An 18,033-nucleotide genomic window follows, 5' to 3' on the forward strand; every position below is an offset into this window, starting at 1 on the left:
GAAACTTTTTGGTTTTTTGTGGGGGGGGGGGGCTGTAAAACTATGAATCTATTTTTAAAAATGAGCTAAAGGAATGAGTGAACCAGAAGCAATATCCCTACTTGTGGTTTTAATACGTAACATATAAAGTGAGGGGAATTTCTGAATAGTTTTAGTAAGTTACATATAAAGTAAGGGGAGTTTCTGAATGTGCCAATAGATTCCTGTTGCAGAGCTGGGAATTATCTGCCCCCGCCAGTTACTTTTGTAACTACTTTTGTAGCCTGTTGTGCAGTTGCAGATAGGAGAGCACGGAGAGCATGAAATAGCAGGGAAAATGGCAACAACAAAGCATAGGGCATTAGTGATTCCATAAAAATGCAATATACAGCTCATCTACCCAGGGTTATAGGGTCCTAAAAAGATTTTGCTGTGGGGCCCAGTAACTTCCAGTAAGTTTCACCTGAGCCTCACTTTATATATATATATATAAATATCCCCACCAATCAGGAGAATCAATCATCATTTTGTGAAAGGGTTTAGGGTCCTATTTATTCTGGGGGTCCTTAGGGTACCTTACTGGGGGTTCTGGAATACACTGTGACAGGGGCAAAGAGGTTTAATTCTGGGAATGACAGTCCACAATCAAGATGAGAGAATTTATCATAGCTGGAAATCTTGCCCCCTCCCCATCTTGACTTATACATACTCTTTTCAACCAATTAGCAATTATTTCTGTCCAGTCTACTACAAGTTAGAAAACAAAAGCAAAGAACTCATTGGTTGTTATGGGCAGTAATAGAGTAATAAAGAATACATTGAGGCAAATTGAAGATATTTTTCAGGCCTCTTCCCCAGCTTCTTATCATTTCCAAAATTAGGCTCAAGGCAGCCAGCTTTAACAGCAAGTATAAAGATCCGGAATGGCTTTTATTTATCCAATTCTGGGAAACATAAAATCCCCCCAAAATTGCCCAAATCCACTGAAACAGCAGCCCTAGCTTAAAGGCTTTGGCCGGGCTACCATGCCTATTACTTGGAGTGCACCTTTTCAGATCAAGTCACATTGCAACACCTAAAAATGTCAAATTAAATAGCACAAAGATAACAGGATTGGGGATTAGGCAGCTCTGACAAGTTTTTACAATAGATTTTCCAATTTGTCGCAATCGGGCTGTTTTGTTATTTGACTACCGTACTTGATATCCCTTGCCTTTGGCCTTTTTGATATTTCAAGTGGTTCTAATAAAGTGCCATTGGGATTTCCCATAAATCATTCACAGGCCATTACCAGGAATGCTTTTATACAGCAAGACAAATATTTTCTAACCCGATTCCTCCTCTTGTGAAATCTCGGGCACTTCACTGGGTTACTCTCCGTGTAATTGTGGCTCAAGAAGATATTTGGAAATCATGTGACTGATGCTAAATAAATAAAAAAAATTCCCAGGAAGTATTTGGGATAGTACAGTATGAATACTTGGGAGCTGCATTCAACTGAGAATATGAGATGGGTCTGGGGCCACTAGTCTATGACACAGATAGGAGCACATTATATGCTGTGTTTTTATGTAACTGTAGCATAAAAGCAAATATAAATGTATTTTTTTAATGTCTGCTGAAACGTTTTGAAATGACTGTGACTTTGTTTCCTAAGGGAACATCTTTTGGAATTGAAAATCAGAAGTAGAACTGAAAATCAAGAGTCGAGATGCCTTTTACATATATTTAGTCTTCAGCTGTATGTCAAAATGTCAAAACTAAACCCTAAAAAGGAATATGGCTAGAAATGCCATATTTTATATACTGAATTACTGCATCAACCTAGAGGATCAGTACAGAGTGGTACTTATAGACTTATAGAATGAGTAACCACTGTGAGTGGTACTTATAGACTTATAGAATGAGTAACCACGTGTGTATCCGGCCCAGACAGAGGCCACTGTGAGTGGTACTTATAGACTTATAGAATGAGTAACCACGTGTGTATCCTGCCCAGACAGAGGCCACTGTGAGTGGTACTTATAGAATGAGTAACCAAGCGTGTATCCTGCCCAGACAGAGGCCACTGTGAGTGGTACTTATAGACTTATAGAATGAGTAACCAAGCGTGTATCCTGCCCAGACAGAGGCCACTGTGAGTGGTACTTATAGACTTATAGAATGAGTAACCACGTGTGTATCCGGCCCAGACAGAGGCCACTGTGAGTGGTACTTATAGACTTATAGACTGAGTAACCACGTGTGTATCCGGCCCAGACAGAGGCCACTGTGAGTGGTACTTATAGACTTATAGAATGAGTAACCAAGTGTGTATCTGGCCCAGACAGAGGCCACTGTGAGTGGTACTTATAGAATGAGTAACCAAGTGTGTATCCGGCCCAGACAGAGGCCACTGTGAGTGGTACTTATAGAATGAGTAACCAAGTGTGTATCCGGCCCAGACAGAGGCCACTGTGAGTGGTACTAATAGAATGAGTAACCAAGTGTGTATCCGGCCCAGACAGAGGCCACTGTGAGTGGTACTTATAGAATGAGTAGCCAAGTGTGTATCCGGCCCAGACAGAGGCCACTGTGAGTGGTACTAATAGAATGAGTAACCAAGTGTGTATCCGGCCCAGACAGAGGCCACTGTGAGTGGTACTTATAGAATGAGTAACCAAGTGTGTATCCGGCCCAGACAGAGGCCACTGTGAGTGGTACTAATAGAATGAGTAACCAAGTGTGTATCCGGCCCAGACAGAGGCCACTGTGAGTGGTACTTATAGAATGAGTAACCAAGTGTGTATCCGGCCCAGACAGAGGCCACTGTGAGTGGTACTAATAGAATGAGTAACCAAGTGTGTATCCGGCCCAGACAGAGGCCACTGTGAGTGGTACTTATAGAATGAGTAACCAAGTGTGTATCCGGCCCAGACAGAGGCCACTGTGAGTGGTACTAATAGAATGAGTAACCAAGTGTGTATCCGGCCCAGACAGAGGCCACTGTGAGTGGTACTTATAGACTTATAGAATGAGTAACCAAGCGTGTATCCGGCCCAGACAGAGGCCACTGTGAGTGGTACTTATAGACTTATAGAATGAGTCACCAAGTGTGTATCCGGCCCAGACAGAGGCCACTGTGAGTGGTACTAATAGAATGAGTAACCAAGCGTGTATCCTGCCCAGACAGAGGCCACTGTGAGTGGTACTTATAGACTTATAGAATGAGTAACCAAGTGTGTATCCTGCCCAGACAGAGGCCACTGTGAGTGGTACTAATAGACTTATAGAATGAGTAACCAAGTGTGTATCCTGCAAAGAGGGCACACACACAATTATTATTATTAACATTTATTTATAAAGCGCCAACATATTCCGCAGCGCTGTACAATAAGTGGGTTTCATACATTGGACATACAGAGTAACATATAAATCAATCAATAACCGCTACAAGAGGGGAAGAGAGCCCTGCCCAAAAGAGCTTACACTCTACAAGAATTAGCTGAAATAGGCTGATTAAATAACACTGTATCATTGGAATCTTATATATTATGTACAGGAGCTAAAAAAAAACAACCTTTTAAGATCAGTTAACACAAAATACAGTTTTTTAAAAAAAAAAAACTCTTGCAATTAAATTGTTACTGATAAACAGTCAATTAAATGATTATATTTGGTGTCCACTGGACGGAACTACCACGCTGCTTGCAGCTCATTATTCTGCTACTTTGCTGTATGAGATAATTGCTGTTATTTTGCCAATGGCCTTAGCCGCTAGCCTCGCACAGTACCGCCGGCAGGAAGGAAGCAGGAAACAATCATTCAGGGGGCACTTGAGTGAGAGCACTGAATACCCCGTGATATTCTCCGCCTGTTATGCTAAAAGACTTATGTGTTTAATAGATGCTGGATCACGGTATGGGGAACCCATCTAGCCAACGCATTTTGTACTTATCCAATGAGACAGCACAGATGGAAGGTGTGTCTATGCGTAGAATTTTTACTTATAATCATATGCACTAACTGCCACTATGTTGTGTAGCATGGCAAAATATATGTTCTTAAAGGGGAAGGAAAGGCATTTTTATTTTACTCTGTGGGATTAAAGGAAAACTATACCCTCAGAATTAATACTTGACCAACAGATGGTTTATATCACATTAGGTGATATATATATATATATATATCAAAATAAAACAGCCAGCACCAAGGGTCTTTGTGTTTCAAAAAATCTCTCGTGTATTAAAAAAGGTCCCAAAAGGGACCGAAACGTCGGTTGTACATGCAATTTTAATACACGAGAGATTTTTTGAAACACAAAGACCCTTGGTGCTGGCTGTTTTATTTTGATATTTATATGATATCCCGTGCACAGGGGCAGCTGCAGAGCAGCAGATTTTGGAGTGTGGTGCTGTCGTGTGGACTGTTTTATATATATATATATATATATATATGTGATGCAGCTCTAACTGTAACAGGAAGTAGTGTGGTGTGGGAATAAAAGACAGAACTCTGCCCATTCATTGGCTGATGGGGCCTAGCATGTATGTGTGCCTTGGTTTATTTGTGTGCGATGTGAATCGTGTGATGCCAGGGGGCGGCACTTAGTACTTAAATTTTCTATTTACATTTCCTATTTAGGATTAGCCAATGGCACACACTACTAAAAATATATATTTTTATAAAAATGGTTTATTTACGTGAAACGGGATTTTACATATGAGCTGTTTTATGCCATTTATTTTGAAAGAGACCTACATAATTCTGGGGTATAGTTTTCCTTTAAAGAACAAGAAAAGGCAAAATCACAGGGAGATGACAAATTGTTAGCCCCCCCTCCACCGCCCAAGGGTTGAGCCCATTTTTCTTTTGTCTAGTGATATAGTGATATAGGGGCAAATTAATAATGGGGGTAGGTTGAATTTGGAGGTTCACATTTGTGTGACACCCCTAGTCCCGGTCCTCTTCTTCAAAAATGGGACTGGCCTAGGGGAACTTTGCTTCTTTGAGCTGCACCACCTACTCCTCCTGTTGCCTCTACACTGCCCTGGGTGGGCTTATGCAGGGCACAGAAATGTTTTTTCGGTTTCTGGGGGAAAGTACCCGGGTTATTGAATTTTTGGAACAGGGTTGTCCTACTGTAGGGCCTGTGAGCCGTATGTGCCCCCACCTCCCAAATGATTTTTAAAAGCCCGCAGCAAGCTCTCCATAGAATTGCCGTTATGGCATCATAAACATGTGAAATAGCAGATAACTGGCCCACAGCATGGAAAATTATGGACAGCACTTCTGTTTTAAGGAATTTTCATTGGCGCATAAATAACTGCACTCGGATGATAAATACCACATGACTATACAGAATCTTTTACCATCCCTATCAAGTCTTTACTACTTGCTATATGACATAGCAAACTGTGCAACTTTTTGCTTCTATCTGTATGCTGAATTAAGCTATCTGGGTAAGGGTGAAGACACACCGAGCTACTAGTAGCAGCTACTTGCCACGGCTACTAAAATATGTTGATCATTTACTGATAATTGTCTCTACGTGTGTTTTAGCAGAGGCAATTCTCAGTATTGTCTATGGCAGGGGATTTTCTGGCATTTAGTAGCCCTGAAAAAGTAGCTGCTACTAGTAGCTCAGTGTGTCTTCACCCTTAAGCTGGTCATAGACAGGCCCATAAAACAATGCCAACTAGGCCCTTCCAGACTGAGTTGGCAGTTTCTTTGCCTGTTTATGGCTATAAACCATGCCTGACCAATATCTGAAAATGACCCAGATATCAAGCAGGTTAAAAAAAATCCCATAGGACGACCTAAGCACCAATTAAACCACTGAGCCAAACAATCTGATTATTCCCAGTGACCCACGGTGTTGTGGCCAAATCAGGTAAAGACCCATTTGTTTGTAGCGTACCCAATCAAACTTGCTACATATATATTTATATATAAACATACTACACTAGAGTGCTGCAACTTTCACCGAAATTATATATAACTCAGAATAGTGCACATTTGAACTGCTCCTCAAATGCCTGCCTTAGATTCATATAAACATCTGATTGTTAATGAGCCCATATGGCCATAAGCTTCCAGGCCCACGTCGAGGCAGATCACTACTGACATGCTGTATGTAACAAGGAGGAAGACATTCCCAGTATTCTCTATGGCCATATGGTAGAGCTAGAATTCTGTCTTATTAATCTGTTCCTATTTCTTCACCCACTAGTGTCAAGATATATGAGGGTATGTCTTTAGGGTATGTCTTGAGGGTATTTTTTTACATTTTTGTTCGACATACAGGCATACAATAGAGGCTATAATGTATGCCAATGTGAAAGTAAACAGCTTTGATGAATTAGTCAAGACCAGTTAAGCACAGTGGGGGAATTTACTATGATTGCACAATGTACCATGTATAAAATTTGCTGTGAAGTGCAACACTGCCGGGCACAGACCAGCCCTATCCTTACCATCTGTCTTAGGGCAGGCATAAAAAATACCCTTTCACCCCAGGCCCCGGGGACACAAGCCGACGGGCACCCACAATACATAAGGTTTATATTTGCACCCAGTGTATAACTGTTATATTTGCTCCCTGTCCTACATAAACGTGTTGGTACCCGATATATATTGTTTCATTCTAAACCTTGTCAGCCCCCCCACAACATAAGATTTAAAATAAGTCAGCTGACACCATGAATAAAGTGCTGCCTGAATTCACCACCCCCCAAATGCACCCTACTCAGCAGCACTTTGTGGCCTTTAATCCATAAATGATTGCTCAATAGATTGACGAGTCGGCCCTTTAGCCGGCGGAGCAGCATTTGCAATTGATTTCTCACCATCACCTTTTTAAGAAACAGTTCCCATGGTTTTTACATCTGGCTCTGACTTGCTGCCTGCGAAATTAGGCAGAATGAGTTCCATATGCTGCTCCTCGCTATCAGTCTTCCTGTCCAAGCCGAGCTGGGATAAAAAAGCACAGGGGCCAGATATCCACCCTGCGCAGATGTCAGCAGCATATTATACAGCAAATTGCTGCCTGAGAACAAGATCAGCCAGGGCTGTTTCGTGGCAGGGCGAGCTGAGTCGAGCAGGAACAGCAGGGTGGGCATAGGGTGGGATGGGGGGGGGTGCACCCCTACCTTATGTTTTCAAAGCCCTTTATTATTGCCCATTAGCGCACATGGCTTCTGTCTCTAAGTGCAACCAGTGGAAAACAGGAGCGGCCATCGGGGGACAAACACCCCTGTCCACCTGTCACCGTAGGTTGTGGCCCCTACTACAGGTATGGGACCCGTTATCCAGAATGCTCAGGACCTGGGATTTTCCGGATAAGGGGTCTTCTGTAATTCGGATCTCCTACCTTAAGTTTGCTGCAAAAATTATTTAAACAGTAATTAAGCCAACTAGGATTGTTTTGGCTCCAATAAGGATGAATTCTTTCTTAGTTGGGATCAAGTACAAGGTTCTGTTTTGTTATTACAGAGAAAAGGGAATCATTTAACCATTAAATAAACCCAATAGGGCTGTTCTGCCCCCAATAAGGGGTAATTATATCTTAGTTGGGATCAAGTACAGTTACTGTTTTATTATTACAGAGAAAAGGGAATCCTTTAACCATGAAATAAACCCAATAGGACTGTTCTGCCCCCAATAAGGGGTAATTATATCTTAGTTGGGATCAAGTACAGGTACTGTTTTATTATTACAGAGAAAAGGGAATCATTTAACCATTAAATAAACCCAATAGAATTGTTCTGCCCCCAATAAGGGGTAATTATATCTTAGTTGGGATCAAGTACAGGTACTGTTTTATTATTACAGAGAAAAGGGAATCATTTAACCATTAAATAAACCCAATAGAATTGTTCTGCCCCAATAAGGGGTAATTATATCTTAGCTGGGATCAAGTACAGGTACTGTTTTATTATTACAGAGAAAAGGGAATCATTTAACCATTAAATAAACCCAATAGGACTGTTCTGCCCCCAATAAGGAAGAATTATATCTTAGTTGGGATCAAGGTTCTGTTTTATTAGTACAGAGAAAAAGGAAACTCTTTTTAAAAATGTGAATTATTTGAATAAAATGTAGTCTATGGGAGATGGCCTTTCCGTAATTCTGAACTTTCTGAACAATGGGTTTCCGGATAAGGGGTCCGATACCTGAAGCATTTAGCCCAGGGACTCTAATTTTTTTTTTTCACATCTTCCCAACCAGAAGCTAGCATTTTCTCTAAAATGCCTGAAAGCAAACATCTTTTTGTTTGTATAGGTTTCTAGACCTGGCATGTTGCAGCCAGGGTTGAACTGGCCAACCAGACTACTGGGAAAAAACACAGTGGGCCCTGACCCTGTTGGACCCTGTCACCTCACCTCCAAATTGGGAATACCAGGCAGGTAGTTTTGGCTCAGACAGCCCTACCAAAAACCGGGCTGTCCAAGTCAAAACCAGAAAGGTGGCAACTCTAAGTGGGAAGCGGCAGTGGGCCCCGGGTACCCCAGTCCGACTTTGGTTGCAACTTTTATTAAATTAAATCCAAAAATCCAGCTTGGTCAGAACAGAATAAAATAAAGACAATGCCAGAGGCAAATGCTGGCCAATAATATGATTATATATGCAGGAAAAAAGCCCAAATTTCACTTGCAGGTGAATGACTGCCAAAAACCTCTATTCTCTTTATGAAGTCAGACTGATTAAGCAGTTGTGACTGGGAGGTCCGGCATTGCCAATGCAGCCACTAGCCAACACCAACATGCCCGGCATCCATGGGTCCCCCCATTAAACGAATACACTGTGTCCTCGGGCTCTGCCCGTAGTGCATCTACCCTCAAGGCAACTAAACCCAAACAAATCCAATTTAAGATTGTGTAAAATAGAAACATGTGGTTATTGCATCACTGGTGAAAATGAACTGTTTTATGTGTTTATTCAGTGCTTTATTAATAAAAATAAGTCTTTTAATTTATATCTTTATTTTATACCAAGAGAAAATGAATTGAGAATAAACCAAAAACTCGATGCACATTTGCTCCAATATAGTAACCCATACCAACCAATCACATGCTTTATTTCTTTATGATATGTCCTGTACATTGATCAAAGACAATGAATGGCTACTCCATTGTCAGATAAATGCATGCAGCAAATATATACAGGTATGGGACCTGTTATCCAGAATGCTCAGGACCTGGGGTTATCCAGATAAAGGATCTTTCTGTAATTTGGATCTCCTACCTTAAGTCTACTAAAAAAACAGTAATTAAACTCAATAGGATTGTTCTGCCCCCAATAAGGGTTAATTATATCTTAGTTGGGATCAAGTACAGGTACTGTTTTATTATTACAGAGAAAAGGGAATCATTTAACCATTAAATAAACCCAATAGGGCTGTTCTGCCCTCAATAAGGGGTAATTGTATCTAAATTGAGATCAAGTACAGGTACTGTTTTATTATTACAGAGAAAAGGGAATCATTTAACCATTAAATAAACCCAATAGGGCTGTTCTGCCCCCAATAAGGGGTAATTATATCTTAGTTGGGGTCAAGTACAGGTACTGTTTTATTATTACAGAGAAAAGGGAATCATTTAACCATTAAATAAACCCAATAGGGCTGTTCTGCCCCCAATAAGGGGTAATTATATCTTAGTTGGGATCAAGTACAGGTACTGTTTTATTATTACAGAGAAAAGGGAATCATTTAACCATGAAATAAACCCAATAGGGCTGTTCTGCCCCCAATAAGGGGTAATTATATCTTAGTTGGGATCAAGTACAGGTACTGTTTTATTATTACAGAGAAAAAGGGAATCATTTATAAAAATGTAAATTATTTTATAAAAATGGAGTCTATGGGAGATGACCTTTCCATAATTTGGAACTTTCTGGATAATGGGTTTCCCGATAAAGGGTCTGATACCTGTACCAGATTAGTAAATGAGCCTGGGTATATTTCTCCATTTCAAAAAACAATACATTGCCAAATGAAAAAAATGTAATTCCAAGACACTTTCCCACATACATTAATTAGACGTTTCAATGGTTTTAAGTCATTTGTAGCTGTAACTGCAGTGTTTGTTTTTCCTTTTCTGTTCTCCACCCTGGTGATTCTGTGAAGAAGCATACAAGCCCGACTGCTGCGACGCTCAAGAGTCAGAATCAGCTGTGCAGAAAGGGAAAGGCTTTGCAGAGTTACAAATAACATCAAAACCAGTGAAAATGTACAATGACTGTATATAGGAGATGTGCTTAGAGTTGTGTTTTTTAATTTTGGTTATACATCCCCTTTAACAGTGAAGTGTTAGGGTTACATCACTATAAAACCAATAGCAGGAGAGATAAGATGAGGCGCTCCCATCTCTGCGCTACTAGAAGCAAAACATCTGGAGCACACAACGGCTCTTTGAGCCTCTCCACCCCAGGTGTTATCTCTTGGCGCAGCCCCAGCTCAGCTTGGCTGATACCCCAGCGTAACTGCCCACCCAAAACCAGCACTGCTCCCATAGAAATGCATGAAAGTAGAAATCAACCCATTGAATCCTCTACAGGGACCAGTGTGGGCTCATCGTCTGTTTTGGGAACAGTTGGGGATCTTTGATCCGCTACGCTAGACGATAACCAAAGGATTACGGTTGGCTTGGGGAACAGAAGAAGGAATGGAGTGGGTTACTCCGACGGGGGAAGTTCAATCGCAGCAAACACCTTCTTCCAGAATGTTAAGGAAATTCTGTAGCAGAATTCTTGTAGCATGGGGAGACAAGGGGGACAGTTAACTTGGGTAATTCCCAGCATTATAGAGGCTATTTGTGCCTCTTGTGTGTCAAAAAGCAAAACCATACAGCAGGGCTAACCAACTGGAGGCTGTAGGTTGGATGTGGTTTTCCAAAGGATTTTTATGGCCCCCATACTGCTCAGAGGCTCCATAGACTTCATTGTATGACATTATCATTTTATTTACATCAGGCCTTTACACACACTGTATGAGAAATAATCAGCCCACTACATGTATAGGTATGGGACCCCTTATCCAGTTGCATTTTTCTGTCATTTGGATCGCCATACCTTGAAGGGGGCCTGTCACCCTAAGAAATAATTCTAAATTCTTTTCTATCATGTTAGAGATGATCAAAATAAACTTTACTTACACTGTACAAATCATTTAATTTTTTTCCCCTTCAGTCTTGGAATTTACAGTCACAGCCAGCAGGAAGGTGCCACTTTGTGAACACTGTTATTAAAGGAACAGTAACACCAAAAAATGATATAATGTGCTGCTGCCCTGCACTGGTAAAAGTTGTGTGTTTACTTCAGAAAGTCTATTATAATTTATATAAATAAGCTGCTATGTAGCCATGGGGGTAGCCATTCAAAGGAGAAAAGGCACAGGCACATAGCAGATAACAGATAAAACACTATTGTATTCTACAGAACTTATCTGTTATCTGCTATGTAACCTGTGCCTTTTCTCCTTTTTTCCAGCTTGAATGGCTGCTCCCGTGGCTACACAGCAGCTTATTATATAAATTATAGTAGTGTTACTGTAGCAAACACACCAGTTTTACCAGTGCAGGACAACAGTGCTTTATATTTTTATTACTTTAAAGCTCTTTTATTTTTTGGTGTTACTGTTCCTTTAAGGCAAGCTTAGAATCACCCCAAAATCTTCTGCATTTGCCAGCTAGGTGATATCGCAAGTGCTGAATGAAAAGTTAAAGTAATTCTAATAAAAATCTGAGATGTCAATTATATATTGGCTGCCCCGCCTCTATGCCTCAGGTATGAAAAACCTGAACTATTTGATTAAAATGGAGTCTATAGGAAACAGCCTTCCCATAATTCAGAGCTTTCTGGATAATGGGTTTCCAGATAACTGATCCTATACCTGTAATAAGTTGGACAGCACTGCTATTCAGCTGGTTTTATGCTTAACTTTCTAATCGCCTGTAGAGGGAGCTACTGAGTACATATACCAACATAAGCATTTCCCTGTACTAATCATTACTCTGCTGGAAAACTGATGCATAAAGCAGTCATTTTCTGTGCTACAATACCCGATGTGTCGTCACAGTGGAATAATGTTTTTAACTGTTGGAAGCAACCAGTAGACGGCACAGTCCAGCCCTAAAGCGTCAAGATATAGCACCTAATTACCCCCTGCTGCCCCCTCTTACCTGTCCTCTGCTCCATCCCAGTGGGGAAGCCCCCATGCATGGAGCACTACTGCATTTGCTATCAATTATGAATCAAAAATCAGGTTTATAAAAAGTCTGAATATGCTTCCTACAAGTAAATGTAGCTTGTACATCAGGTGACTAAATTCGCCCAAAGTTGCCTCCCAAGTGAGCTTCGGGCGACTTTGGAAACCTGAAGCTACGCGTATACCATCCCACCGGCGATTTCCATTCTTGCCAGTGGGATGGCATGTCGGGGAGATAAGTCGCCCACTATTGCGGGCGACTAATCTCCCCAAAAATGCCATCCCACTTATCAGCCAGGCACTGGTTCAAATGAGAAACTGAACCAAAGAGGGTCTCATAGAGCAACAGTAATTCGGTTGCTGGGGTCAGTGACCCCATTCTGAAAGCTGGATAGAGTCAGAAGCAGTGGTGTAAAACTACAGCATGGAGACCCCAGGGCCCCTTCAATGATTTTTTTTTTGCACAGGGGCCCAGCCTAGATTAGTTTTGCTGCTAGTCAGAAGAGGAAAGCAAATAATTTAAGATAAAAATAAAGAGTGAAGACCAACTGAAAAGTTGCTAAGAAGTGGTCATTCTATAACAGGGGTGGGCAAACTACGGCCCGCGGGCCACATCCGGCCCCTTGGCCTTTTTAATCCGGGCCGCCGCCGTCAAGTCTCATCACGCGAGACTTGGTGTCATTGGCGGGCCAGAATTAAAGAGACGAAGGGGGCGTAATGCTGGCCTGGCCCTGCCCGCCCTGGCCTGGTCCGGCCCGGGGGTGAGTAAATGTGGCCCGTGAGCCATAAAGTTTGCCCACCCCTGTTCTATAACATATTAAAAGTTAACTTAAAGGTGAACCACCCCTTTAATCACAAAGCATATATCAGCTGGTTTAAACAAATGCATACCATCACCAACCACTAGAGGTGCTATCAGTACAACAGTCTAAGGAAGATGCCTCAGCAGCAAGGACTATGGCAGCTCCCACTAACTTGTATAAATAGCAACAGGCAGTGTTCTATACACCGATACCTAGAGACATTTTGTGCAATAAGACCTTGGGGGATAAAAAGTTTAATTCTAACAGAAAACATTCCTTTAGCCCCATGGAAGCGTATCCGCCGCTCATTCACATTCCCACCTCTGTCAATAGCAGCGAGGCCGGCGCTCACAGTCAGCGTGAAGACACATTAAATGGTTCCGTAGGAAGTGAAAGTGGACAATTAGACTCCACTGAACAGCAGCCAACAAAAACAGGAGCGAAAGCGGAACCGTTGCGATCACCATTGTACATTCCAGTGTGTGCGGCTGCACCTAATTACACAGCGCTTCAGGCCTTTCTCTCCAGTGTGTGTCTGTGGGGAGGAGACGGCTCTGTGTAGCTGTATAATAGCCGCTCTGTTCAATTGGATCCCCCCAACAGGCACATCAGCTTTCTGCCCCGGCAGCATCCAGCCTGTGGCCCCGCAGCTGCTTTGTACATTTCTAATGGGGGCAGATATGGTTCAACAACAGCATATATATATATATGTATATACAGGTATAGGACCCGTTATTCATCAATAAAATATTAATTAAACCCAATAGGATTGTTTTGCATCCAATAAGAATTAATTATATCTTAGTTGGGATCAAGTACAGGTACTGTTTTATTATTACAGAGAAAAGGGAATCATTTAACCATGAAATAAACCCAATAGGGCTGTTCTGCCCCCAATAAGGGGTAATTATATCTTAGTTGGGATCAAGTACAGGTACTGTTTTATTATTACAGAGAAAAGGGAATCATTTAACCATTAAATAAACCCAATAGGATTGTTCTGCCCCCAATAAGGGGTAATTATATCTTAGTTGGGATCAAGTACAGGTACTGTTTTATTATTACAGAGAAAAGGGAATCATTTAACCATTAAATAAACCCAATAAGGCTGTTCTGCCCCCAATAAGGGGTAATTATATCTTAGTTGGGATCAATTACAGGTACTGTTTTATTATTACAGAGAAAAGGGAATCATTTAACCATTAAATAAGCCCAATATCTGTACATTCATAAACTTTTTCAATGGGTTTCAAGTTATTTGTACATGTAATTCCTATTGGAAGCAGCCTATGTTTGTCCAGTTCTGTTTTCTGCTACCGACTCTTGAAACAATGTAGTGGAAGTCAGTTTCTCCTCCAGGTCAGCTGGATTCAGCCGAATACCGAACCGAATCCCAATTAGCATATGCTAATTAGGTTTAGCAAGGGTTAAAGCGTGCGAAGCAAAAAACTTCCGTGTTTACATGCGTCAAGTAATGCTGGGTCAGACGAATACAAAGCCATTAACTCCCAGCAAATAAAAAAATAGAGGCAGAAAGACAAGATAACCAATATGGGCCCTAGATCTTGGTTTCCTCTAGACATGAGCGAAAGGAAGCAGAGTAGCAGCCCACACAGGAAGCTGCCATAGTGCGCACTACTATAGGAGGATATGTGCCGTCTCATTTATGTACAAAGGACAAGTGGGGAGGAACTGACACCTCCGTCAGCACAATCACTGATCAGCAGATAAGAGATGAAGCTTGTTATTCTGCTGTAAGTGCTTGTGCTCAGGAATAGCATCTGGACGTGGTGTTCAAGGGGAAGCTAAAATCCAGCCTGTCCATATACAAAAATAGTATTTTGTGACACAAACACACATGTAAATAAATAAACAGCAACAACTTACCAGCCTCCTTCTTTCCTCTTCCACCGTTATCAGCAAGCGGGCAAATTCCTTCAGCGACTGAGCTACAGGGAGCAAACACAGGGCTGTCGTTATTCTGCTTCTTATATACTAGTTGCAGCAATGCCATATTGCAAAGATGTTTGCAGAAACATGCCTACACTGCTAGCTTTCACTGAGGGCTCCAACTAGTGGCCAAATAAAGAAGTTAATTAATGCATATCAAGGAATAAAAGTGTGTAGTCATTGGTTATTTCTGTGTATAGGTGGCCACAGCAAGCGGATCTTCTCCTGATATCCCCACCTACAGGTGGGCGATATCGGGCTAATTCGGTTGTTTGGCCCTGGGGCCAAGCAATTGAATTAGAACGATGAGTATAGGCGCAGTTGGGCCTGCCTGACCGATATCTGGCCTGAAATCGGGCAGATATCGATTGGGAAGGTCCCCGATCCGACTAATTTTTTAAATCTGCTTGATCGATATCTGGCCGATTTCAGGCCAGATATCGGACGGGCAGGCCCGTCGTTAGTGCCCATGCAGGCCCGTCGTTAGTGCCCATGCAGGGCCCGATAAGCTAAGGGACTTATACTGACAGCTAGAATCTGCCCGTGTATGTGAAGGGATCCAAATAACTGGCCAGAAGAGAGCTACTTGGTTATCCACAAGTGCCAGCTTTCCAAATATCCCATCAAATATTGTACAATTTGGGTAACAAAATCTATTTATCTGGCCTCAATTTAGCAAATTTACCCCCATATTTAATAAAAGGCATTAAGTTTGCCCAGTAACAGAAACCCATAGCAACTGGGCAACCAAAATAAAACAGGTGACCAGTCATTTCTACCTGCTGATTGATTACTATGGGTTATTGCTCATGGGCAAACTTAGTGCCTTTAATTACATAACCCCCTAAGTCCTTGATGTACAGGCTAATTAGCACCAACTTCAAAATGTTTAAGGGGAAGTATTGCCTGTTATGACATTTGTTACCCCAAACTCCTATGCTGTGGTATTCTCCCAGCAAATAAAATAAAGGGATTTATTTCCAACTTATTTTTTTTTGTATTAGCACCTTTGTCACCTGCAGTTCCACTTCTCACCAGTGTTGACGGGAGGCCAAGAACATATTCTATTCACAATATTCTATTATACTGAAATATCAGGCAAGGGTTACATTTTCATCAAGCAGGACTGCATCTCTAAATGTTTCTGCAGATGGTATGCCCAGGAAACCTGCATGAAATTAAATCATTTTCATGTTCCAAGTTGATTTTTTTTTCTGGAATTCCTTGGGATCCTGTTCTGCTGCCCCCAGCGCTGACTGCAAACGGTTAACCTAAACAAAATGTAGGGGCAGCTGATACATAAGCCAAGGAGCTGGTACTGGCGCTGGTAAGGAACGGTTTTGGAATGGAACTGTTCTACATTATATCTGTAGAACAATCCAGGGCTTATGGAGGGGGGAGAATGGCCGACTGGTTCCAGTTATATTTTTACCTATCTGAAGTTTGGAATATTTGATGGAGAAAAACGCAAGATGGAATCCGGGCCAATTTGATTAGGCTCCAGGACTGATTTGGCTGACTAAATGTAAAACAAATGTAAAAATATTGAATTGCAAAAGAAAAACAAATATGTAGCTTAATCTTCCATATCAAAGTATTCCTTAACCTCTAAAAAAAATGGGTGGGGGTGCAACTCCCAACAAAACTTCTATTGATCTATGGGGGAAGATTTGTGTGATGGAAGCAATATGGCAGCTCACACTTTTACCTTTGGATGCAATTTTGCATAAACTAAGCAGTGAAACATTTCTATTTGGACTCTGATACCCCAGGGTATAGCATGGCTTAGGTAAAGGTTGCCCCAGGCAAAAAGTTTGGGGCATAACGTACGTGCATTCACTGATTCCTTCACGATTCAGACCCATGACTGGAGGCCATTTGTGACTTCTGCAGGGAGGCTGCACGCCATTCGGGTTTGCACTTCAACTGGGTTTGATTCAACTGGAACAAAATCAAGTGCCCATGGGCACTTGTGCCACAAGTAGGCACAAGTGAGTTCCATATGGCATTCTCAGCAGGGCTGTGGAGTCGGTACATAAATCCTTCTGACTCCAACTGCTCAGTTAATGGTACCGCTGCCTCCTCTGTTTTTAAAGGAACAGTAACACCAAAAAATGAAAAGAGTATAAAAATAATTAATATATTATGATCTTTTGCCCAGTACTGGTAAAAGTTGTGTGCTTGCATCAAATCCCTAATACAGTTTATATACACAAAGCTGCCATGTAGCCATGGGGGGCAGTCATTTAAACTGAAATGGGCCTAAATGGCATCAGTTACATATGTGATAACATAAAACAGCATTGTATTCTACGGAGCTCTGTTATTGGCTTTGGAACCTGTGCCTTTTCTCTTTTTTTTTCCGGCCCCTCGTGGATACAGAGCAATTCATTTATATAATCTATAGAAGTCTTTCTGAAGCAAACATGAAATTATTTTGGTGTTACTGTTCCTTTAATATACTAATGTATTCCCCATGTTGATGGCAAGAACACAACATACAACGTATTTCATTACTGCCAAAGCAATTTTAGAGCGACGGTGTCTGCTTTTGGAAACAAACCAAAGAACTACTGGCTAGGAAGCTGACGCACTACCCTACTGGCCCTCCAAGCCTGGCACTGCCAACATGAATGAGGATACTGTTCAAGTTCTGAATCTATAACTAAGCCTGTGTCATAGCGGTTTTATATTTTATTTACTAAAGAAACTACAAACATTGCTTAAACCTTAAGATTAAACAAAAGACAAAAAAATAAATACAATAAGATTATAATAGCTCAGCTGGACTTCTCACTAGCGAGGCACTGGGCTTTACACATAGAGGATCTCAGAAGTTTCCAGAATTGTAAAGACTTTTTATTGGATGCTTATATGAATCTCTGCTTGTGAGTATCCCATTTGGGTTTCTATTTGTTTCTTATTAAAACTTTATTACACTATTTTGGAACACTTTGTTTTCAGTGGGTATCCACATAGGATACACAGAAGGTCCCTGAGGAAAGATTGATGGCCGGCTATATATGCATCTGGTGAGTAGGTGATTCAGAGTGATATTTACATACAACATATTATATTTGTTTTTCATTACAAGTACAATTTATTAGGAGTCGG

The 18,033-nt window shown here is 41.4% G+C and overlaps 1 protein-coding gene across 1 annotated transcript in view; it reads right to left on the reverse strand.

The window, feature by feature from the left end:
- The window catches only part of arhgap42 (Rho GTPase activating protein 42), a 126,969-nt gene that overhangs the window by 55,602 nt on the left and 53,334 nt on the right, over positions 1-18,033 (reverse strand). Inside the window, exon 3 of the mRNA XM_002935573.5 lies at positions 14,857-14,918. Within this exon, the coding sequence (XP_002935619.1) occupies positions 14,857-14,918 (62 nt within the window). The remainder of the gene's footprint in view (positions 1-14,856; positions 14,919-18,033) is intronic.

This window comes from Xenopus tropicalis, chromosome 2 (assembly GCF_000004195.4).
Source record: "Xenopus tropicalis strain Nigerian chromosome 2, UCB_Xtro_10.0, whole genome shotgun sequence".
NCBI classification, from domain to species: domain Eukaryota; kingdom Metazoa; phylum Chordata; class Amphibia; order Anura; family Pipidae; genus Xenopus; species Xenopus tropicalis.